At 31.7% G+C, this 24,022-nt stretch overlaps 2 protein-coding genes across 3 annotated transcripts in view; one reads left to right on the top strand and one right to left on the bottom strand.

Moving 5' to 3' along the window:
- LOC126851779 (cytochrome P450 4C1-like) overlaps positions 1-24,022 on the bottom strand; it is a 421,874-nt gene that overhangs the window by 260,956 nt on the left and 136,896 nt on the right. The window lies entirely within an intron of this gene.
- LOC126851767 (lysine-specific demethylase 5A) lies at positions 98-22,298 on the top strand. 2 transcript variants are annotated; one of them, XM_050596068.1, is made up of 18 exons: positions 98-731; positions 5,784-6,000; positions 6,085-6,245; positions 6,423-6,788; positions 6,886-7,164; positions 8,214-8,706; positions 9,446-9,573; positions 9,782-9,976; positions 12,006-12,460; positions 12,542-12,803; positions 12,884-13,712; positions 13,789-13,997; positions 14,076-14,300; positions 14,422-14,503; positions 14,598-14,998; positions 16,032-16,158; positions 16,469-16,611; positions 20,265-22,298. In XM_050596068.1, exons 1-18 carry the CDS (start codon positions 525-527, stop codon positions 20,310-20,312), a joined length of 4,827 nt encoding a protein of 1,608 aa, XP_050452025.1. In that variant the 5' UTR covers positions 98-524; the 3' UTR covers positions 20,313-22,298. The 2 variants fall into 2 exon arrangements, with proteins under 2 accessions (XP_050452025.1, XP_050452026.1); XM_050596069.1 differs by having other exon boundaries at positions 99-731; positions 20,194-22,298.

The raw sequence follows: 24,022 nt of genomic DNA, 5'->3' as shown, positions 1-24,022 counted from the left end.
TTCACACAAGTGTCCCAACATTAATTCGATAAACTTGATCACTTGGCGAACCGGTGCGCCAATGAAAATCATCACTCAATGCGTTCTTTTACTTGAGATTATATACTCTATGAAAAGTGGGGAAAGGGGAAGCAAGCGAAACACGGACGGAACAGAATAATCAGTTACGTGCAGTTACGGTGGATCGTGTGAGGGTGTGATGTGTCTCGTCGATGTTGTGTCCGCGTGATTCGCATCCGTCGCGCGTCGTTCATTGTCAAGCAGCAACATCACCAGTGAATGAACACACACACACGTGGGAACATGATCGGTCCAGAAACGTCGTGGTTACGTGGTCACGCGGTTAATCCGAATTAAGTGCTAACGTCGCCCCGAGGTGTCCGTGTCTAAACGTGGAGGTCCCCTCACTCTACGAATTTAAAGCGCGTGCATGCGTACGTACGTACGTACGTGCCAGCTAGCAGCCGATCAGTCAGCCAGCATCTGAGGTAGCTGTGGCGTTACCGCCGATTCTCGAACAGGTCATGGGATCGAAAAGCAACTGCGGTAATCGTTGCGTCCAAGACAACATGGCCTGCGACCGCGCCGAGAGCGACTTTGAGTTTACAGTACCACCAGAGGCGCCGGTATTCGAACCCACCAACGAGGAGTTTCACGATCCGCTCGCCTACATCGCGAAAATACGGCCGATCGCCGAGAAGTCCGGCATCTGCAAGATCAAACCGCCGCCCGTAAGTATTTGCCAGGTCGTCGAATGGACGATTCGAAACATTATGGCCCTTATTACTCCCTACGTCGTCACTTCATTTCATCATCGTTCTCGTCATCAACATCGTCATCGTCATCGTCATCGTCATCGAGACGAAGGATGCTGAATTGAAAAATGATCATTTTTTTTTTGAAAGAAATCATACGAAAATTACACGTTCGAATATATGCGACGCATAATTTTTTTGTACCTACGATAATATATTTTCTACAAGATAAGTAAAATGCCGATGATTGCAATGATGAGAACGACGATGATGGAGAAAATAAAAAGGAGCAAGGAACCGTTCTCCCTCTTGTCAAGCGTGTTCGATGCACACGCCATTTGAATATACGCACAATCGCGTGCTGTCTTTTCCACGGCGTCTCTCCATATTTCCTTCACTTGTGAAATATGTGCAATGACTTTAAGTGACTTTATGTCACGCGGTGCATCGTTGCATTCGGGATGCGGGCCAAAAAAGCGAAAAGAAAAACGAGGAAAACAAATTCGTGCCATCGTCGAAACGCTAAATATGAAACGAGATGGAAAGAAAGAATTTTGCTATATTTCTTCTTTCTCCCTTTCTTCTGTTTCACTAGTGTTACACTTTACGACTGCATTAATGGAGTGTGTCGCAAATACAGCGTCCACTGACAGTCCATTGACAGTGGCAATATTTATAAAAAAACAATATTAATTACATCAATAATTACATCAATTACAAAAAATTACGTCAAATTAAATAAAGAAGTCAATCTGTCAAACTACTACATGGGTGGATAGAAAATTATTTATTTCTTGCCTCTCCGCTTCGAAAGGCATTTTACAGAAACTTCACAGTGCTTACAATATAATATAATCTTGTACATATAAAATATGAGTTTTACATAATATACTGCCTCTCAGATTGGCAAACTCTACTACTGTCAACGTGTTTAATAACGAAACGCCACACAATATAAAATGGCCGTGACAATAGGACCCGAATGATGTCACGTCGAGGAAATGTTGGGAAAATTGTTGGGAAGAGGGAAGGCAATTGGGAAATACTGCGTTTCAAAATTTTATCGAGCAACAGGACACGGGAAACTTTTATCGATAAAAATAGTGTGCGCTTTTTCCTTCAATCTTCTCTCGAGATTCCTTCGGCAAGATCTCTATTTCGTATAACTCGGACTTAATTTGAGAATATGAAGCTTTGATCGCGCCTATTCCCTGCGAGAGAATCTCTCCGCGTGACATAATTTTTTTTTTTCCGCGCTGTCGTCACCTTTCACTCCGTGAACTCCGTTCGACCGTGCACGGGGGAGGGACTCCATTGTATTTTGGATCTCGTTTCGCTATCGAGATTTTTTTCGCAATTTTTCCATCCGAACGGAGGCAATATCTTGCTTTATGAAGTCGAGCTTTTCGATGACCCGCTCTCACACGTTGATTTGATATACGCCACCATTAGAAACGATTTGCGTCACCATCTTGTTTCCGCGTGTACAGAAGAAAAACTCGGGCCGAAAATCGAAGCCTTTTCTCTTTATGACTTTAAGCGTAGGCGACATGAATATTCGAACAAATTCGCGAATAGCGTAGCTCGCGTGATCGATACTGAGAAACTGATGCGAACATATAGGGCGTTTCAAAAGTGCAGGTTTCAATCGGCAGGTGATTGGCGATCCAAAAACAAGAAAAAAAGTTGGATGAACATGGAGGTCTGGAAATGCGTTGTTCGCGAGTTATCGCCATTTTTATGTTAAGATTTCAAATTGCTTTGCTTTCGAATTTTTTTTTATCAGAATTAAAAGATGAGATGCTTTTTATCAGTTTTGTAACATAATTAAAGTCAAAGTAAAATTTGCTGGCTGCTTCAGCACTATCCAGGATAAGAAAACCATAAAAAAATACAAATAACATAAAAAATAAATAAATAAATACAAAAAATAAATAAAATAAATGAATACAAAAAAAGTCAATAAAATAAATAAATATAAAACCGAACGATTGATCTTCACTTTTGAAACACCCTATATATTTTCAACGTGATATATGTGCCTTCTCAACGATTTCATATATAAATGCTAAAATATAATACTATCTTGAAAAGTCTTTCACAACAAAACGTTCAATATTACGAACATTTAAATGCTTACATAATGACAGCTTAATTAAAAGCACAGTCTTCGTGTATCTTTGCTGCTTCAATGTGGATCTGAAATATATATATATTCAAAATTTTTTTTTTTTTATATAAATATATTTGTATTTATTTTATATATATATTTATATAAATATATTTTTTTTATATAAATATATTTATATAAATATATTTTATATAAATATATTTATATAAATATATGTTTTCTAAATAAATTTATTTCACTTTGATTATATTTTTGCTTGTATATAGAATTCGCATTATATTGATTTTTTATTATTTGTTTTATAAATTTTGGACAATTTCGTCGTTAAAAGTATAATGATAAGAGGATAAGAAAGAGAGAGAAGGAAAATAAGAGAGAAATATGTAATAATAATCTTTAATAATCATTATATCATGGAAAAATCGCATATTTTTCGCGAAAATCGCTTATTTTAAAAAACAGATTATCACATATATACATAGGATACACGTGATTACATCCTTGCCATTTTCTCTGGCAAATGCCGAAAGCTGCGTCAAAGCGCCACAATCTCTCAAGTGATTATTGATTTTTATTTACGCCTTTCATTGCCAGTTAATCAATAGTTAATTGTTAACTATTCAGATATAGCCAGTTATTTATCTGCCTTGCTTAAAGAAGATCTTTAGAAATTTGCTTCAGTGACATATTTTTGTGCACTCATACAATCAATTTATGAGTAGTAAGTTGCTTGATTATATTAATACGTTTTTATCTAATCATTATTATGTGATATTGAGAAAGATTTATTATATTGAGAATTATATTGATATTGAGAAAAATTATTTTGTTTATATCTTCTAAGAAATGCATCAATAAGTGTAATATAATGTTTGAGTTTCGTTGAAGATAATGCGCAGTTTTATTTTTGGATTAGTTTTTATTATTGTATTGTATATAGAAAAGCTAAACAAATTTAAAATCCATTAGGGTTCTGTATTTCAGAAGATATAATTTTTTTAGAGATTTTCTCTCGAATACATCGACATATCGCATATTTCTTTAAATTCTTTAATAATTAAACTTTCAAACAATTTAGATAATATATCTTTTATCACACGAAGAAAGCTGCAGAGAATGAAAAGATCAGTATATTTCTTCAGAATGAAACATTTGGAGAAGCAACAATTTTTGTTTCAAACTTATCCAAGTATGTAACATATACCTGAAATAGAAATGCAAAAGAGGTCTACAATAAAACTTGCCGATATATTGAATTATGAAAAAATTTTCCATCATTTGCGCCGCGAAATTTCTCGAGCATGTAGTACATAACAACAGACTCGGCATTATTTATGGCTTCATGATAGAAATTGGTTACATACTTCGAGTCGATTACATTCTATATTTACATACTCGTGCATCGTGATTATTGTGTAATCTAATGTAATATAATTTGTGTTATTTATTTAATTGTAAATGTTTAAGTTTGACACATGTGACACGTGTACTTAAATTTATGTGTATTGAAACATTCATATTCTCTCATATATATATATATATATATATATATATATATATATATATATATAAGAATAAAATTCCCAAAAGATATCTTTATAATTGGCCATAGTTGTATGAAATATCCTGGATTATTTATTTTTTTTTTATGAATGTATTTTTATGCATTTATATAGTATTTTGTTTAATTTATTTAGTATTTTATTTATATAGTATATTCGTGATTTAAATTTTCTATTATTGAGGAATTTTATTTGGAATAATTCAAACTTTTTTTTATTTTGTTAATATTTAAATTTTCTATTATTGAGGAATTTTATTTGGAATAATTTAAATAAAAATACTATAAATTGGATTTATGGTATATTTTATGCATTTATATATTATTTTGTAACTTTTTTATCATCTTATCATGTTACGATAAAGATTCAAACTTTTTTTTTAATTTTGCTAATATTTAAATTTTCTATTATTTAGAAATTTTATTATGCGGAATAATTTAAATAAAAATACTATAAATTAGAGAGTGTGTATGTGTATATATTAATATATAAATTTAAGTAATGATTTGATATTACTCAGATTTCTCTTATTTAATTAGAGTAATTAATTTATTCAATTAACTGATATTGATTAGTTGAATTTAATTTCTTTACTTTAGAAGAAGCACAGTTTAGCATAAAAATTAAATCTAAATTTTATGATTAAATAGAAAATATGTAGATTTATTAACTAACACATCATATATTGTCAGATAAAATTATGTAAACGTTATTTTTTAATTTTTTAAAATTCAACATTGCTATGATATTACATTATCACATAAGGAAGCTTTCGGAGCGTTTATCGATCTTGCTTCACCGTTTCATCACATAATTCTTATGGACGGTTTATGGTACGTGGTATATATTTAGAAACATGATTCGATTGTACATTATTACGCGAGCATATATAATGCACTATGCATTAATACATATAACATGTAAATAATACATATAACATGTAAATATATATTCCATGAAGGATATAATCGTGATTTTACTGCACTAAATAAGTCATAAAAGCTTTGAAATTGTGCCATTGTGCATAAGCTGTAAAATTAACAATTAATTTAGTTGTCATTTTGTAACAATGAAACAAAATGATAATCTTAATAAATGTCTCATCTTTTAAATTGTAGGATGTTCCACTTCTAATATAGGATTTTTTTTATAATTCTTACATATACACGATTTTAAAATTGATATGAAGATATTTGTTAATATTAACTTTAAAATCAAAATATTTTTAGAATTTCATCTTTAAGAAATAAAAATAATTTTTCCGGAATAAATCAATTTCAGAAAAACCAAATTTTTTATAAGACAAACATTTATAAGGTCTATGGTTTGTTGTAGAATTGGCAGCCACCATTCGCCGTGGACGTAGACAAATTTAAATTTGTTCCGAGAATACAAAGATTAAATGAATTGGAAGCTAAAACCAGGATAAAGCTTAATTTCTTAGATCAAATTGCAAAATTCTGGGAGCTCCAAGGTTCCTCCTTGAAGATCCCACTTGTAGAACGTAAGGCACTGGATTTATATTCCTTACATAAAATAGTCACAGATGAAGGTCAGTTTTATTTATATATGTTTTATTTATTGTATATTGTATATGTTTACATTCATGGCTTTAATTATTATATATTGCTTACAGGGGGTATAGAAACTGTAACAAAAGAAAGAAGATGGGCAAAAATTGCTAATAAATTGGGTTACCCATCTGGACGAAGCGTAGGCAGCATATTAAAGAATCACTACGAGAGAATTTTGTATCCATTTGATGTCTTCAAACAAGGAAAGACATTGTCAGATATCGTAAGTCAAAGTTTCTGTTTCTGATTTGTAGAAAAAAATTTTACTTACAAAGATATCAAATCAAAGAAATTAATTATTTGTAATTTAATAATAATATAATTTACTTTAACTATATTATTATATATAATTACTAATAATAGTTTCGGTTTAATACAGAAGTGATTTTGTTTTATATAGAAATTCGAACCGGACTCAGACGTGAATGAGAAAAGGGATCGCGATTATAAGCCGCACGGAATAATATCTCGCCAGCAAATTAAACCACCGAACGAGAAATTCTCGCGGCGATCCAAACGGTATTCCGGCAAAGAAGAGAAGCAGGATGTAATTAAAGCAGAGGATTGTAAAGAGGAATACGACTCGGACAACGACTGCAAGGATAAAGTTAAAAATAGGCATTTCAGTTTTGACACGGACAAAAGCAAGGAACTTAAAAAATTACAATTTTATGGACCAGGTCCAAAAATGGCCGGTTTTAATACCAAAGAGGGGAAGAAATCTAATAAAACTCGTGGTTTGAAACTCGTTTACGATTACGATCCTGTAAATAGGATTTAGCAATTTATTTATATTGCATTTTCTAATTAAAAAATTAAATCAAATCACTTAATTAGCTATTGTCTTTTTATCTTTTATTCAGTTAGCAAAATACATTTGTCACAATTGCGGAAGAGGTGACAATGAAGAGAACATGCTGTTGTGCGACGGTTGCGACGACAGTTATCACACTTTTTGTCTTATGCCGCCATTAACAGAAATACCAAAGGGTGATTGGCGATGTCCTAAATGCGTCGCTGAAGAAGTCTCTAAGCCTATGGAGGCATTCGGCTTTGAACAAGCGCAAAGGGAATACACATTGCAACAATTCGGAGAAATGGCCGATCAATTTAAAAGTGACTACTTTAATATGCCTGTTCATGTAAGTTCTCATTTTACAAACTATCATAAAATATATATATATATATATATATATATATATATATATATATATATATATATATATATAATAATTTAAAATAGATATTGCAAGAAAATAAATTTTATAATTAAAATATTAACATAAAATAAAAAACATTAAAATTAAAATGTTTAACGAAGTTCAAAATGATGAAAAAAAAGGCTATATTTTTTGGAGCCTAATTGGCTTTTTTTCATTATTTAAATTAACACACATGTATATATATACATGTGTTAATTTAAATATATATATATATATATATATATATATATATATATATATAAATAGGGTATCCGATAAGAATCATCTCTCATATGCAGATAAAACAGGTGAAACGAAGGAAAAAAGTTTTACCAATCTACAATTTTCGTAATAATTATTGAGAAATTAATTAGTTAAAAAAGATCGATCGATTCGCGCAAGTATAAGCGCGTGGCGAGAAGAGACAGTCTAAAGTATGCTAATGACAAAGTTTTGAAAGGAGCGCTTTACAAATGACAATAATGACAACAGTTATGTATTGTTGTGTCCTAGCAACTACATATCAATGGGCTGTTTCTTCTCACTGCATATATATAGGGTGTCCGGCGTCAATCGCATCACCTGTCGTATGCAAGTAGAGCAGATAAGACTGAGGAGAAAAGTCTTGTCCCATTTTTTTTCTATAATGCTTAATAAGAGAGTTATTATTGAATAAAGTTTGACCAATCACCGCCGATCTTTAGCCAGACGCACGTCAGTGAGGTGCTGTAAACAGCTGAGCGCTCACGCACACATGCCACGCGGCTCATTGACGTGCGTCCAGTTAAAGGTCGGCGTTGAATTGCCAGACTTCACTTAATAATAACTCTTTTATTAAGAGTTATCGAAAAAAATGGTGCAGGACTTTTCTTCTCAATTTTATTTGCTCTATCTGTACACGACCGGTGATGCGATTGACGCCGGACACCCTGTATGTTTAATATATTTATTCTCTATGTATTGTACATTTAATAAATTTTTGTTTGCAGATGGTTCCAACGTCACTAGTGGAAAAGGAATTCTGGCGAATAGTCTCGTCTATTGATGAGGATGTAACTGTAGAATACGGCGCTGATTTGCATACGATGGATCACGGATCTGGATTTCCGACGAAGACCAGCGTCAATTTATTCACCTGCGATCAAGAATATGCCGAATCTTCGTGGAATTTAAATAATCTGCCAGTCTTGCACAGCAGCATCTTAGGTCATATTAACGCTGATATCAGTGGTATGAAAGTTCCTTGGATGTATGTTGGTATGTGCTTTGCCACATTCTGTTGGCACAACGAAGATCATTGGAGCTATTCTATCAATTATCTACATTGGGGCGAACCAAAGACGTGGTACGGTGTGCCTGGTTCTCAGGCAGAGCGTTTTGAACAGTCCATGAAGTCCGCTGCGCCAGAACTGTTTCACAGTCAGCCTGATCTATTGCATCAGCTTGTCACCATTATGAATCCGAACATATTGACAAACGAAGGTACGTCATTGTACATTAAGCTTGATATTAAAGAAAATTTCTATAAATTAAAAGACGAAATAAGATTCAAAAAAGATTTTTTTTCGTTAAGAAATTGAATAATTTGGCTAAAAATTTATTTCTAATATAAATTATATATATATATATATATATATATATATATATATATAATTTATATTAGAAATAAATTTTTAGCCAAATTATTCAATTTCTTAACGAAAAAAATCTTTTTGAATCTTATTTCATATATATATATATATATATATATATATATATATATATATATATATATATATATATATACAGGGTGTCCTGCAAAGATTGTGTCAACGCTCGTGAGTGGGCAGAGCACAGTAAACTGAACAGAAAAGTCCTTTACTTTATTTTTTGATCTGAGCTTTCTTTTCGTTGTTATACGATGTTAAAGTTAGCTAATCAGCGCTTGTCTACAACGGAAAACAAAGAAGGGATGTCGGGGGTCGGAGTAACGAGACGGCTTTCTATTGTATAGACAGGAGCTGATTAGCTAACTTTAACATCATATAACAACGAAAAGAAAACTCAAAAAATGATAAAGGATTTTTCTGTTCAGTTTACTGTGCTCTACCCGCTCACGAGCGTTGGCACAATCTTTGCAGAACACTCTGTATATATAGATATAGATAGATAGTTTTTTTTTCTTAATATATGTAGAAATATATAGAATATATGTGAGAATAATTTTATAATTATTTAACAGGAGTGCCAGTATTTAGAACAGATCAGCATGCAGGTGAATTTGTTGTGACGTTTCCGAGGGCTTATCACGCAGGTTTTAATCAAGGTTACAATTTCGCTGAAGCCGTCAATTTTGCACCTGCGGATTGGGTATGTAAATCGCGCGATTGAGTTCGTTTTCTTAGGCTTTATTGAACAAAGAATATATGTTATAAGTAGTATTACATTCAATATATTCAAGAATTCAAATTAATTATTTAAATATACATAAATATACATTTAAATATACATTATTTAAATATATTCTATTATATTTAAATTATACTAATTATACTAAATTGTATGTTTCTCATCCCAGCTTAAGGTTGGACGAGAATGTATCTCGCATTATTCGAATTTGCGAAGATTTTGTGTATTTTCTCACGATGAATTAGTTTGTAAAATGTCATTGGATCCGGATTTGTTAGATATTGGTATCGCAACCGCCACATATCACGATATGCTGCAAATGGTGGAAGATGAGAAAAAATTACGAAAAAATTTACTGGAATGGGTAAGTTTATATCTATATTATTCATATTATATTTTCTGCTAAGTAATATTTAAAGAATATATAAGCAAAAAAAATTATTATCGTCAATTTCTAACAATAAGTGAAAAACTGACATTCCACATAAAACATTTTATTAATGAAAATTTAATGAAATTTTATTAGATAATAATTTTTAAATATTTTTGTCCTTTTATATAAACTAACATAATCAATTTCTTTGATTTCTAATTGAACAAATGTAATTTATTTATTTATTTATATTTATATATTTATAATTATTAACTTATATTCACATTTATATTAGTTGTATCATTTGTTTATGTTATTATATATTTATAAATATTAATATACATACATACATTTATATACTGAATGTGTATAGTATTTCATATGTAATTCCAAGGTTTAAGATTATTGCACACGAAAATGTTTTGTAACTGTAAGAATGTAACATTTTTACTACGTTGCAAATGTTTGACTGTGATTTGTCAATTAGCTCATGGCCTTACAGTTACAACTACAACTTTTTCATATGCAATGGCTTTTATAGAGATTTTATTGGAATTTATATATTGGAATGTACATATTTTATACATATATTTTATACTCATTATATATATGTGTGTGTGCGCGTGTGTGTGTATTCTTTACATTTAACATTAAATGTAGAGAATTTTAAGTTTTATTTATTTTATATGAGGATATAATCTTCATATGCAACTTTATTTTTCTTGTAAGAATCAATAGGTTTGTTCTTTTTAGCTAAGTTTTATGCACTTTCTGGTTTTCTCTTTTTTTTTCTCTAACTTCAAAATACACAGTGTGTTTGGTTTAAATGTATACATTTATTATTGTTATTTTTTTAAAAGAGTTATAAAAAAATGATTCAAATAAAAATTATTTCTTGTTTAAGAAGATTTATATAATTCAAACAAAAATATTTTTTGAAATGTCCATTTTGAAATGTCCAAGAGATAGTTTGATTTTTTTAAATGGAATAGTACATTCATTTCACTACATTTTTGTAAGATATTTTATATCAAATTTCATAATGTATAAAGTGAGATTTTCAGTAATTGTTTATAAAAGTTTGTCTCTTGTGTTGCTTTTAGGTACGAACAGAAAATCAAAATAACTCTATTATTTAAAAACAAAATTCTTTTATTATTATTTGAATATTTATTATTATTATTATTATTATTATTATTAATATTATTATTATTATTGTTATTGTTATTATTATTACTATTTAAGCAATTTATATTAAAAAAAATAATTAATTATTATTTACTACACATTATTAACTACACATTTAAAAAAATAATTTAATATATACATTTAAACATTCCATCTCATTTTACTCTATTTCAGTCTAGCTATATACAAAAACAAACCTAATGGTGTCCAATGGTATCGCGCTGAATATGCGATCTTATTTCCAACACAAGAAATTTACATGTGAACACTGGCAATATATTTGCCGCGAGGGGTCAACATGTTCAGACCGAGTAGTACATACAGAGCGCGCGCTCACGTACACATGCACACGTGGCCTGCGTGCGTATGTGTGTGCGCGCGCGATAAACCTGTATATGCGTATACGCGCGATATTATCGTTTGGACATGTGAAGTTGGTATAGGACTGACCGATAAACGTCCACGTTTATAGAAACCTAATTAATGCCGCCACGTATTTTCGATGTTCTCTCGATATCCTGTCAAACCTGTTGTTTCGTTTTCATCGTTGAAATAATACTCGTAGTTCGCGACCGTCAGCGTTGACTGAGGCCGAATGCTCATTTGTCAGGCACATCCTCGCGATCTCAGATTATGTAACTTATGTACGTATTAGATGAGCGAGGTTATGTTTTTCGAAACCTTATGCCATGATGCTAAACACGTAGCTTGTTTTTTTCCTTGCAGGAGCTTGCCACTCATGCGTGAAGTTTTCTTGATGTGACATTAAGGGAAATAATGTGAAAAAAATTTTTGTAATTTCGAATTTGGGTAACTTAATTCTTCTGCTTAGGGTGTGACAGAAGCGGAACGTGAGGCATTCGAACTTTTGCCGGACGATGAAAGACAATGCGAAGCATGCAAAACTACCTGCTTCCTGAGTGCTGTTACATGCTCGTGCCACAACTCGCAATTAGTTTGTTTGAGACACTTTGCTGATTTGTGTACCTGTCCACCAGAAAAGCATACACTGCGTTATCGGTATACATTGGATGAATTACCAATCATGCTGCAGAAATTAAAATTGAAAGCTGAGTCATTTGACTCGTGGGTGACTAAAGTGAAAGAGGCGATGGATCCTAAGAATGACAAAATTGAACTGAGCGAATTGAAGGAGCTTCTCAATGAGGCTGAGAACAAAAAATTTCCCGAGAGTGAATTACTCACAGCTCTAACCACCGCTGTGCAAGATGCTGAGAAGTGTGCAAGTGTTGCGCAACAGCTGTTGAATAATAAACAGCGTACAAGGTTAATAAAATACAAATTTTATTGTGATATTTCGTATAAGAATTTATGCAATTTTATTTGCATGTTTTACAATTTTTATAGGACTAGGCAATCAGTTGATACCAAATATAAACTCACTGTAGAAGAATTAACACTTTTCTATAAAGAGATAACCAACTTGTGCTGTGAACTTAAGGAATCTGATGGTGTAAAGTTCATACTTGACCAAGTATTGCAGTTTCAAAAAGATGCAGAAGAATTGGAGTCGAAAGATGAAGATTGCGATGTTGAGAAATTGAAGAAATGCATAGACTTTGGAGACTCTATCTGCATTGATCTGCCTCAACTCGTATTATTGAAACAGGTATGTAATAGTAAATGTATATAGTTTTATCTTCTCAAAAAGGAATTAGACATATCATTACATTTTTTTTTATTTTGCAGAGATTATCACAGATACAGTGGTTAGAAGAAGTAAAATCCCTCCAAGACGATCCGAAATCTGTCAGTCGCGAAGAAGTAGCGAAATTGATCGAGAAGGGCATGACGATACCGCCTCATTTCAGTATCGAAAATACGCTGTCGGAATTGCATGCGTTAACGAAAGCTATTGATAAGTGGGAAGAGAAAGCCAAGATATTTCTTCACACGAAAAATAGACGAACCATTGCCAGTGTGGAGGAATTTATTCGCGAGGCAGATGAAGTTGAAGCATACTTGCCGAGTTTAGATAATCTTCAAGACACATTGAATAAAGCGAAGAATTGGACGAAGCTTGTAGATGAGATACAAGCAAAAGAAAATTTTCCATATTATGACACTCTGGACGATTTGATAAGAAAAGGTAGAAATATTTCGTTGCACCTGGACGCTCTTCCAATGCTGGAATCTACACTTTCGCAGGCAAAAGCATGGAAAGAGAGGACTGCGAGGACATTCCTAAGGAAAAACTCTCACTATACATTGATGGAAGCTCTATCTCCGCGAATTGGTGTCGGCGTGCAGGCGATGAAGACCAAAAAGCATAAGGGCGACGAGTCCATAGGGGCTGTTTATGTCTGTGATACAAAATTGGATGATTCTAGTGATTCAGCGAATGTGGTTGCTGCCTTTAAGCTAGCGGAGCAGCGCGAGATGGAAGCAATGAGAAGCTTGAGAGAGAGAAATCTGATGAAGATGAAAGCCGATGTGGAAGATTCCAAATACTGCGTCTGTCGGCGACCAAGATTTGGCATTATGCTTCAGTGCGAGCTTTGCAAAGATTGGTTTCACAGTAAGTATGGCAGTATATAATAAATCGTGAAAAAAAGAATTATCGCTATTATTTAATATTAATTTTTGTCTTGTAGCAAATTGCGTGCCTCTACCTAAGACATCGTACAAGGGTAAACCACCAGGTCCAAGGGACATAAAATTCTTATGTCCGTGCTGTCTACGTTCTCGACGACCTCGTCTAGAAACGATACTAGCCCTCTTAGTGAGTCTCCAGAAAATTCCGATTCGATTGCCAGAGGGTGAAGCATTGCAATGCTTGACTGAACGTGCAATGAATTGGCAGGCAAGTATATTCTTCAATATCATTTAAGTAAACGACATTGTCATAACATTGATAAGCTTACATTAATTATGTATATAGGATCGAGCGAGACAAGCATTAGCTACTGAAGAGATCTCGTCAATACTGGCAAAACTTTCTGTGATGTCGCAAAAATTAGTTGAAGCAGCGGCGAGGGAGAAGACGGAAAAGATAATCAGCAGTGAATTGAAGAAAGCAGCAAATAATCCCGAACTGCATCAAAGAGTCCAAGCTATCGCGCCTCTCAGTGGAGTGCATTCGGATGATAGCGCGCTTAGTACAGCTGTGAGTGTCAATTGTATAATGCGATTGTATAATGTGTAAATTTATATCTCACATTATGAATTATATTGTAGTTTATGTGAACAAAGTATAAAATATATAAACTATATTTCTAATATTGCAGGATGACGATGATGATGTCATTGCTATGGATGACGAACCAACCTGCAGTACTTTCAATAGCAACGAACATGCATATTCATACAGTAAATTTCTAATTATGACATAGATATGTGATATATTTGAAATATAGATTTTATGTGTGTGGGTAATGATTGTAACTTTGTGTTACTGTTTCAGTCTCAAAAATTCGGCGGAAAACTCAATCGGATGACAGTGGTGGCGAATCGGTTGGCTTATTATCGACAAACGCGAGATTACGTTTGGAGGAACTAATGATGGAGGGTGATTTGTTGGAAGTTGCCTTGGACGAGACGCAACATATCTGGCGTATCTTAAGTCACATGAATAATCATAACACTATGCGAAAATATAAGTCATTTGAAGAGATTCAAGTGAATGCCAATCAGGAGATGAAAAAACGAGGCAGAAAACGGAAAGAGGAGTTTGAATTGTTGAAAAAAATTGGACGACAGAAAATCGAAGAGAAAAACACAGTTAAACGTAACAAAAGCAGTCCTATCATCAAGGAGAAGAGACAGAGTAGTTCGCCGGTTCCCATGAAACGTGGACCTCGCAAGGTATTTAATTCTTTTTCTAACTTCTATTCTTGGTAATGATGAATTTAATTTTTTAATCAATAAATTTTTATTTTATTTACACATATACACATATACAAATAAGGAAGTTATTAATTTATAAAAAAATATGGGGTGTTAATTAATTCACACACCCAATAACAATAAGTAAATAACGGAAGAGCCTTGTTAGTAACATATCCCCATAGCACAAACTATCTTTTATCGACAGATGCCTAGATCTAGGATAACTAATTCGATTAAATGATTAGAAATAAATTAAATTTTCAATAATATAAATTTTCAACTGATCAATTAACAATGTGGACTATTAGATCCCACTCATACATAACGGTATTCCTTGATAAAAAATAAATCTTTAACCATTTTTTATTTTCTTTTCCTCTCAAAAATGCTTTATTTTCGAGATTTGAGAAAAATGTTTCAAATAAGTTGTAGGGTTTTAAGTGGATTATTAAGTAGCAATCAGTAGCGTTAATGTGGCTTTAAATAGCATTATTAAAGTAACGTAAAAATCATTTTCGGATAATGGTGGCGATATAGTACATTTCAAGCCTCATAACTCGGAAAATACTTAATAAAAAAGAATTTTATAGCGTTTTGAAAAGCTCTTGATGTAACAAGAATATGCAATGAAAAATGAAGGTTTAAAAAATTAAAGATGACCTTTACGTGATTTTCCAACATCTAACTATGTCTCAACTATCCAAGATTAAATCAATAGTATCATCTTATGTTCCTTTCACACTCTCATGTTCCTTTCAAAGTCATAAAAGTTTTGTACGAAACATTTTTCGCAAAAATTAGTCGATCAGAAAATAAACAGGGTTTTTAAATGAACATCCTGTATAAAAATTTTCAAATGAACATTCTGTATATAAACTAGATAAAGATACATAAACGCGCGCGTGTTGTTTCAGTACTTTAAATTAAAAATATTTTATGATTTAAGACAATTGATACAATTTACGGCTTTTCTAATATCAGTTTGATTTCATTCAAATATGAATTTCAGATGAAGCGCAAGAGTGAGGGTGATGAGGGTCCTAGGAAGCGAGGTGGTAATCGCACGAAAAAAACGAAGCAAGAAAGCTCAGATGAAGAGGACGATTGCGCGGCGGTTAACTGTTTGCGGCCTAGTGGTAAGGGACTTTATTATCTATTCATCATTCGGAACGTGTTTTTAATGATTTTTAAGCATTACAAATATGCTCCAAACATAATAATTATATTTATATAATTATATTGTCATATATATAAGAATAATATTGTCTATAATAAATATTATCAATATAACTGTGTACATAAATTTTTTAGATCGTGTATCAAATATTACATAATTTTTTCTATATATTTTATTATATACATATATATTTAAAAATTAGATATTCTTAAAATTACGTTTCTTTTTTTCTAATGTTTCAAGATATATTATTTTATTTGTTTCTTTAGGTAAAGAAGTTGATTGGGTTCAGTGTGATGGTGGCTGCGAAGGTTGGTTTCATATGCATTGTGTCGGTTTAGATCGCACAGAAATCGCTGAGGAAGATGATTATATTTGTAGCAACTGTAAAGAAGTCGATCAAAATGCATCGGTAAGAAAATAAGTGTTTGATAAAACATAAGGCGTATCCTGCTTTATTTATTTTTTATATAGATTGTGTATATTATTGAATTATGAATATTATTATCATGTATTTTATGACTCACTTTTTTATATTTTATTTTATGGATTACACACATACACAGGATTGTCCGGAAAATTCCTGAACTTTTCAAATAGACCATTTTTCTAATTCACGTAGGAACTATTCAACCTTGTTATCTTTAAAGTATTCTCCTCCATTTTGTATATCTTCTGTAAATGTTTCTTTTTGATGTTTTGAAACTTTTCTTTGTTTAGATATACTGCATTTTTATCAGCGAATTTTCTTTAATCGCATTTAATTGATTCAAAAGTCGGCTTTTTAAAAGACTTGAATTTTGAAAATAAAAAAGTTCACTGACGTGTGTACGAGGGAATACAAAGAGTATGAAACCGTCATTTTATACTTTGCCAAGAATTCTCGAATTGATAGCGACGCGTGAGTGGGCGGATTGTTGTGACGGAATATCTAAAATTTCTCCCGCGAAATATCGTATCCGTCTTTTTATTTTAATTCTCTAATTTAAGTCTCACAACGACTTTATATCAGTTCAAGATAATAAGTTTTACTTATTGTTTCGATTTGTAAAAGAAATTCATGGTGAATGAGATCTTCAGAATAGAAAAAAACTATTAGCATGACTTCGACTGTATTTGCTGTGCTTTTTTAAAACATTTTCATTTTCATTAAGGATGTATGTGTCATATGTCGAACACTGACAAAAGCATGAAAATTTCGATTTAAATTGTTCTACTATTTTAGTGTTCTACTATTTAGTGTTCTACTATTTCCTTTGAATATCTGCAAAATCTGAACACAATTCTCTTAACAATTTGGAAATTTTTTAAATTTAAAGTTACTATTGATTCTTATAGAAAATCGAGTATTATAGCACTTATTAACAAATTTGACAAGGAAAAAACATTGTCAACGAAATAAAAATTATATATATTAAGAAAACTAATGAAAACTAATGAATTTGTGCAAAACTTAATTTAGATTCATTTACCATTTACGTTTAAAAATTATTTACTAAAAATTGTAGAAAAATTATTTTTCTCTTTCTGCAAATTACTTTTTTTTTTTTTTTTTGCAGTTGATTTCAAGGGATATTCACGATCAAAAGTTTTTGTTATAAATTAGGAAAAATATTACAATTATTTTTTTTATGAAGACGTCAAAAACCATATTATTTTGTAATACTTTAATTTTTTTTATCATCCGGATTGATTTTTTAAACAAAATACATAAACGTAAGAAATATATATTTATATATATATATATATATATATATATATATATATATATAATTTTTGACAGTTTTTTGCTACTTTGTGCAGCCAAAACATCCGTAATACGTTGCAGTATTATTTAAGGATCTCTTTCCTGAACGCTGTTTTCAATATTTTAAATGTTTATAAAAGATTTTTTGAGTTGCACACAGAATTTCATATAAATTCGTTGCTCTTTTAGATTGCTCATTTTAATCAACAAAAAATTGTCAGATGCATTGAATATATATTCATAAAAACAGACTAAATACAATGGTTAGGCGAGAGAAAATACTACTGCTTTTTTTTACGTGATTAAGAAATCTTGTTGGTCAAGAGCAGTATAAGCCGCGTTCTGAAGACATGTTATTTGCGCACTATTTGAAAAGTTCACAAATTTTTCAGACATATATACATACATATATACATATATACAAGATGAATCATTTATATGTTATTTGAAAATAATTGAAAAAAATAGATATGAAACAAAAAAAAAAATTTTTAAACAAAAATTTGAGAGAAGAAAAAATGGCGTGATTTTTTTTTATCTTTATATTTTAAAATCATCTAAAGATCAATTTCAATTTAAATCCTCTTTTTATTGCATTTACATATACAATACATAGAATTAATATTTTTTTCTATTGAAATTTTTCTCCAAGTCTCATAGTTTTTAAGATATTTTAAACTGAACAAAACCGATCATATATGTATAGTATGTGTGTGTGTGTGTGTCTATATATATATATATATATATATATATATATATATATATATACACAGGGTGAATGTGATTAAAATATTTGTCGCCAGTTTAGGAACACCCTGTATATACACAGGGTGTCTGGAGTCGGTCGCACCGTCGTGTGCAAGTAGAGCAGATAAAACTGAAAAGAAAAGTCCTGTATTATTTTTTTCTATAACGCTTAATAAAAGAGTTATTACTGAGTAAAGTCTGGTCTATCATCGCCGATCTTTAGTTGGGCGCACATCGATGAGCCTGGTAGTGTGCGAAGGCGCTCAGTTGTTAGAGTGATGTACCACTATCAGGCGCGGCTCACTAACGTGCGTCCGGCTAAAGGTTGGCGCTGATTGGCCAGACTTCACTCAATAAGAATTCCTTTATTAAGTGTTATAGAAAAAAATGATACAGGAGTTTTCTTCTCAGTTTTATCTGCTATACCTGCACACGACGGATGTTGCGACCAACTCCGGACACCCTGTATATATATATATATATATATATATATATATATATATATATATATAATATATATTGTATATATATTTAGTGATTCATTAAAGATGTTACCAGCTAATATTTTTGGAATTGAACGAGATATGAAATCCTTATTTTTCAGTTTTGTATCGAAGCGGACATTGTGTGATGAAGTTAATATTTTTCTAAGCGAAGTCGTTGAGGTCATTTCAAAAACTCCTTGATTTTTTTAACTGACAACATGTACTTTTTATCACAAATAATTGTAGCCCATCTCTTAGCGAGTAAAATGACACACATATAGGATCATATAAGGTTACACAAGGTTACAATGAAAAAATAAAACAACAGAGAGTATTTAATTCTTATTGCGAACAGTTTTAAAATAAATGTTCGAAATTACTGTCATTCATCATTTTTGCGTTGAATGCCCGCTTTCACATCAAACAATTGCTGGAAAATAATTTGTTTTTTTTATATCTTGTTCAGTTTCAGAAATATTAGCATCTGTAATACCTTTAATGGTTCATTCTGTATATAGAGTGTCTCTAAAGTCTGATCCAACCCTCTGGATCTGGGAAAATGTTTCAAACTAAACTTGATTCAAAATCAAGTTTATATTTTTATTATCTGTCTCCCTTAATATCTTACAACTTTTGTCTGAAACGTTTTTCCATATCTAAAACCATTTCCGAGATCTAGGAGGCTGGTTCAGACTTTAGAGACACCTTGTGTATGTATGTGTGTGTATAATTGTGGTTTATACATATACGGTGCGTTCAGGAAACACAACTGTTGGAAATGAACCATTAGCAATTGATTCTTATTTCTAGAAGCAAATCAACCTCGAGTGTAGACAAGATGAGTTCAACGGTTGTGCAACGGTTGTGCTTCCTGCATCCATTGTTTCATGTAAACAGCACAGATTGTTACATTTTATTCGACATTTCCTTTTTATGCCTTTGTTACGATATTATTTTCTCAATTATGCATCCTATCATATCATTTTAGAGCGAGGTTCTTCTTTTTTTCTTTTAGCATTGTAGTCGAGATCTGCGCTAGATCTGACTAAATCGTTAGATCTGGATGCACTTCTTTCCCTTTCTTAGCCCCAGGGATACCATGGCAGCACCACTGACACTGAAGCGGGCGTCTAGAAAAGCAACATCTCTCGTGGATTCCTCCTAGGACTCACTAGCCCACTTCATGTCGTCTATTAGCTCTGCACGAGATTCCGGGGTGTATAATAGTTGCGACTCTCGATCTAAGAACTCGTGATATGAAATTAACTTTTATGATTGCCTCTTACCATTGTCTAAGAAACCAGTGACATTATTCGAGGTCATACATTATTTGATTATTACAGTTTTACGAACAGACGAATTTAAAAAGTAAAGTATTATAGCATAGTCGAATTACAGCACATCGATTACGCATAAACATTTCCTGTTAACAGTGGCTTTCGTTTATATTGCGATTATATTTTTTTAGATACTAGTAGTAACGCTAGTCAATCATTTGTTTGCATTTATACCGATGTATAAAATTTTCGTTCACATAAGTACGAATAATGTTGCACAATGTACGATAATATCGTAGAACCGTTTTTTTTGTGCTTCCATATGCGCGTACGTATACTTTACGCACGTCTTCGAAATTCTTCGAAATTTGATTATACAGACATAAACGTCCATTTTACTTCAATCCGCACGACTATGAGAGTATTATTCGTCTATGTACGTATTGGATTGTTTTTTTCCCTTTTTTTTTTATTAAAAATTATCAACATTGCATATCTCGCGCCGATGACAGACGAATCACGGATGAACCGTTGATATACGTCTTCATAATTTTGTAATTAATTTGTTTGTAGAAAAATGTTTTTGACTTATTATTTTACGTATATTGCGCCACACTGTGAATGATCGAATAAAGCAGTTTCTATATGAGATGAAAAATCTGCAATCACGGATCGTTTGCAGCGATTAACACCATGATCCGTAGTAGTATGTATTACCTTGCTTTATCCATTATCATTGGATAAACGTGACTTTGAAAAGGGGATATATCGCGAGTTAAAGTGACCCGGATAATGAGTGATATATATGGTGAGAACGTTCTCAGTATATTGAAGAAATTTGAACTTAATCATTTCGGAATACTGTGTTATGACGGAAAAGGAATTTGGTCGGTCTTTTGTATCGGCTTTCAAGTGTCTCTTGAGCGCACAAAGCGAGGATTTTCTTTGCGCCGAGCATATTATTATGTACAGAATAAAATAAGAGATGTGTGTATTATGATTTTATATATATATATAGGATGTTTCAAAACTATCGGATGGCTTTAATCGCAGTTAATTTCAAGACAATTTTTCCTTAGCAAAAATGTCAAAGCATTAATAGTCCCTGTCCACAAGCAATTGAAAAGAAAGAGCTTTTTAGAAATTGTACATTGTGAAAAGTTAAAAGAATTAAATTATTTAGTTAGAGGAATTGTCCTTTCAGATGGAATATTAAATAGAATTTTAATTTGAGATTTAAAGAGGTTTCTTAAAGATATTACATGAAAAAATTTAAAATTTGTAAAAAAATAGTGATTTGACATTTTTGCTAAGGAAAAGTTGACTACACATTGTTCAGAGAATCTGCTATTAAAAAGATCTGGAATTTTTGAGACACTATATATATTAGGATATATCAGAACATAGAATAAGCAAGCTATAGTTTGTATAAAATAAAAAGAAACTATTAACAAGCAGATATATAATTATAGCATCTACTCTGCCTTCCTAAAATAATAATCTATTTTCTGACACTTTTGCCCTAGAAGCTATGCAATTGTTTGCGTTTTGCTTTTGTTCTTTCTTTGATTTCTTTCATTATTTTTTTTCATCACCTTCGTTATTTAAAAAAAATTTATATAGTCTGTACATAATCTCTCGTAATAATCTAGTTAGCTAGTAGCTGTAAATTAATTTTATTATATTCCTTAACATATTTTGAAAAAGAATGATAAATGACCATGTAAATATCATTCACATAATTTTTCACACATTTATAAATGTGGATATTATAAATGGTTATCAGTTTTCCTACTTGTTTTTCCTATCATATTACTTATTAAATAAAAAATTGAAAAAATGATTTGATTTGTTCATCCCTTAAATACTTTTAAATAGTGATCAAAATTAAGATAATGATTATTGGGGGAGGATCATTGATAAATGAAGTAATTTTGAATTGATATGATATACACGTGATGTAATATCATGATAAGATTACTAGTTTATATCAAAGTATAGATATATTATAGATATTATAGATAGAGCTTTGTGTCATCTCTACCCATAGAGCTTATACTAATGGAGGGGCCCTGCTTATATACAAAATATAAGCTAGCCGCGCGAGGAAGATTGACAGAGAGGTGGATATATTGTCTCAACTGTGGCTCCGTGACCAATGAACGAGGACTCAACTCACCTACACACCGGCTCTGGCAGTGGAGAGGATAATGCACAAAAGCGCGAACAGTATATGTGCTACGACCACAGTTGAGACAGAAAAATATATCTCTCTTTGTCGATCCTCCTTGCACGTGCCATGGCCTCTCCATTAGTATAAGTTCTGTGTCTCTATCTTAGCGTCTGCCAAGATAAATAACAGATTTTCTTCCCTTGCGCATATGCATTTGTACGTTTTCACTATTTTTGAAGAATAACATAATTCATTTATTGCATTAACCCAGTCTTCCCACTTTTTTTAAGTAACTGGATTATGTGGATACCTATGAATAAAAATTTACATCTTTTTATTTACAGAAACTAGAGAAAAGAAAAATTTAATTAATAATTAGAATATCCTATTCTATTTATAATAATAAATATAGAGTAGAATAACAGAATATAAATATCAAAACAATTATTTAGTATTGTAGAGAGCAAATGATAATATAATTAATAAAAAACTAAAAAACCAAAAATATGATGATTTTTACTTATTTATATATGCACTGTCATACCTTCTTATTTTGTTATTTTATTGGGACAATTTTTCACAACGCACCATTTAGTCACATATTTATATATAATATTTACAAGTAAGAACTAAAAAAAAAAATTATTTTTTTATTAAACACAGTATCTTCTACAAAAAAAGAGTTTATTTATATATTATATTTTCCCTGCTGTCAAAAGAAATGCACGATTGCACATGCGCGAGGGTGGAAAGTATCTTTTATTATCTTAGCATACAGTAAGATAGATAAAGCTCTATACAGGGTGTCCGATAATTCGCGGATTACCCTTTAAGGGAAGGTAGAGGGTGTTATTCTGAATAGAAAAGTCCTGTACCATTTTGTGATTTTCTCAATATTTAAGAAAATATTAATTTTAAAAGATCAGCCAACGAAGTGCGCGAAAAGCTCGTGGCGCGAAAATGCCTCCCACTGTCAACTGATACTCGGTCCGCGGCGAAGCAATGGGAGGAGCAGTTTGCGAGCATGCTTCGCTATGGCAATTGAAAAAAATACACACATAATGAAAAGATCACATACATAAAACGGAGCGCGCATTATGTGTGTATTTCTTTTGGTTGCCATAGCGAAGCATGCTCTCAACTGCTCCTCCCATTGCTTCGCCGGACCGAGTATCAATTGACAGTGGAAGGCATTTCGCGCCACGAGCTTTCGCGCACTTCGTTGGCTGATCTTTTAAAATTAATATTTTCTTAAATATTGAGAAAATCACAAAATGGAACAGGACTTTTCTATTCAGAATAACACCCTCTACCTTCCCTTAAAGGGTAATCCGCGAATTATCGGACACCCTGTATATAATATACATATTTATATGTATCAAAGTATACAATTA

This window comes from Cataglyphis hispanica, chromosome 8 (assembly GCF_021464435.1).
Source record: "Cataglyphis hispanica isolate Lineage 1 chromosome 8, ULB_Chis1_1.0, whole genome shotgun sequence".
Classification (NCBI taxonomy): Eukaryota; Metazoa; Arthropoda; class Insecta; order Hymenoptera; family Formicidae; genus Cataglyphis; species Cataglyphis hispanica.
Note: the sequence above shows the minus strand (reverse complement) of the source record. Positions and strands in the feature narration are given on the sequence as shown.

Excerpts from the sequence above, each read along its gene's own strand:
- LOC126851767 (XM_050596068.1), top strand. The coding sequence starts at position 525 with ATGGGATCGAAAAGCAACTGCGGTAATCGTTGCGTCCAAGACAACATG. Across the intron at positions 16,159-16,468 it reads TAACTGTTTGCGGCCTAGTG|GTAAAGAAGTTGATTGGGTT; the intron begins GTAAGGGACTTT and ends TTGTTTCTTTAG. Across the intron at positions 16,612-20,264 it reads AAGTCGATCAAAATGCATCG|CCCCAGGGATACCATGGCAG; the intron begins GTAAGAAAATAA and ends TCCCTTTCTTAG.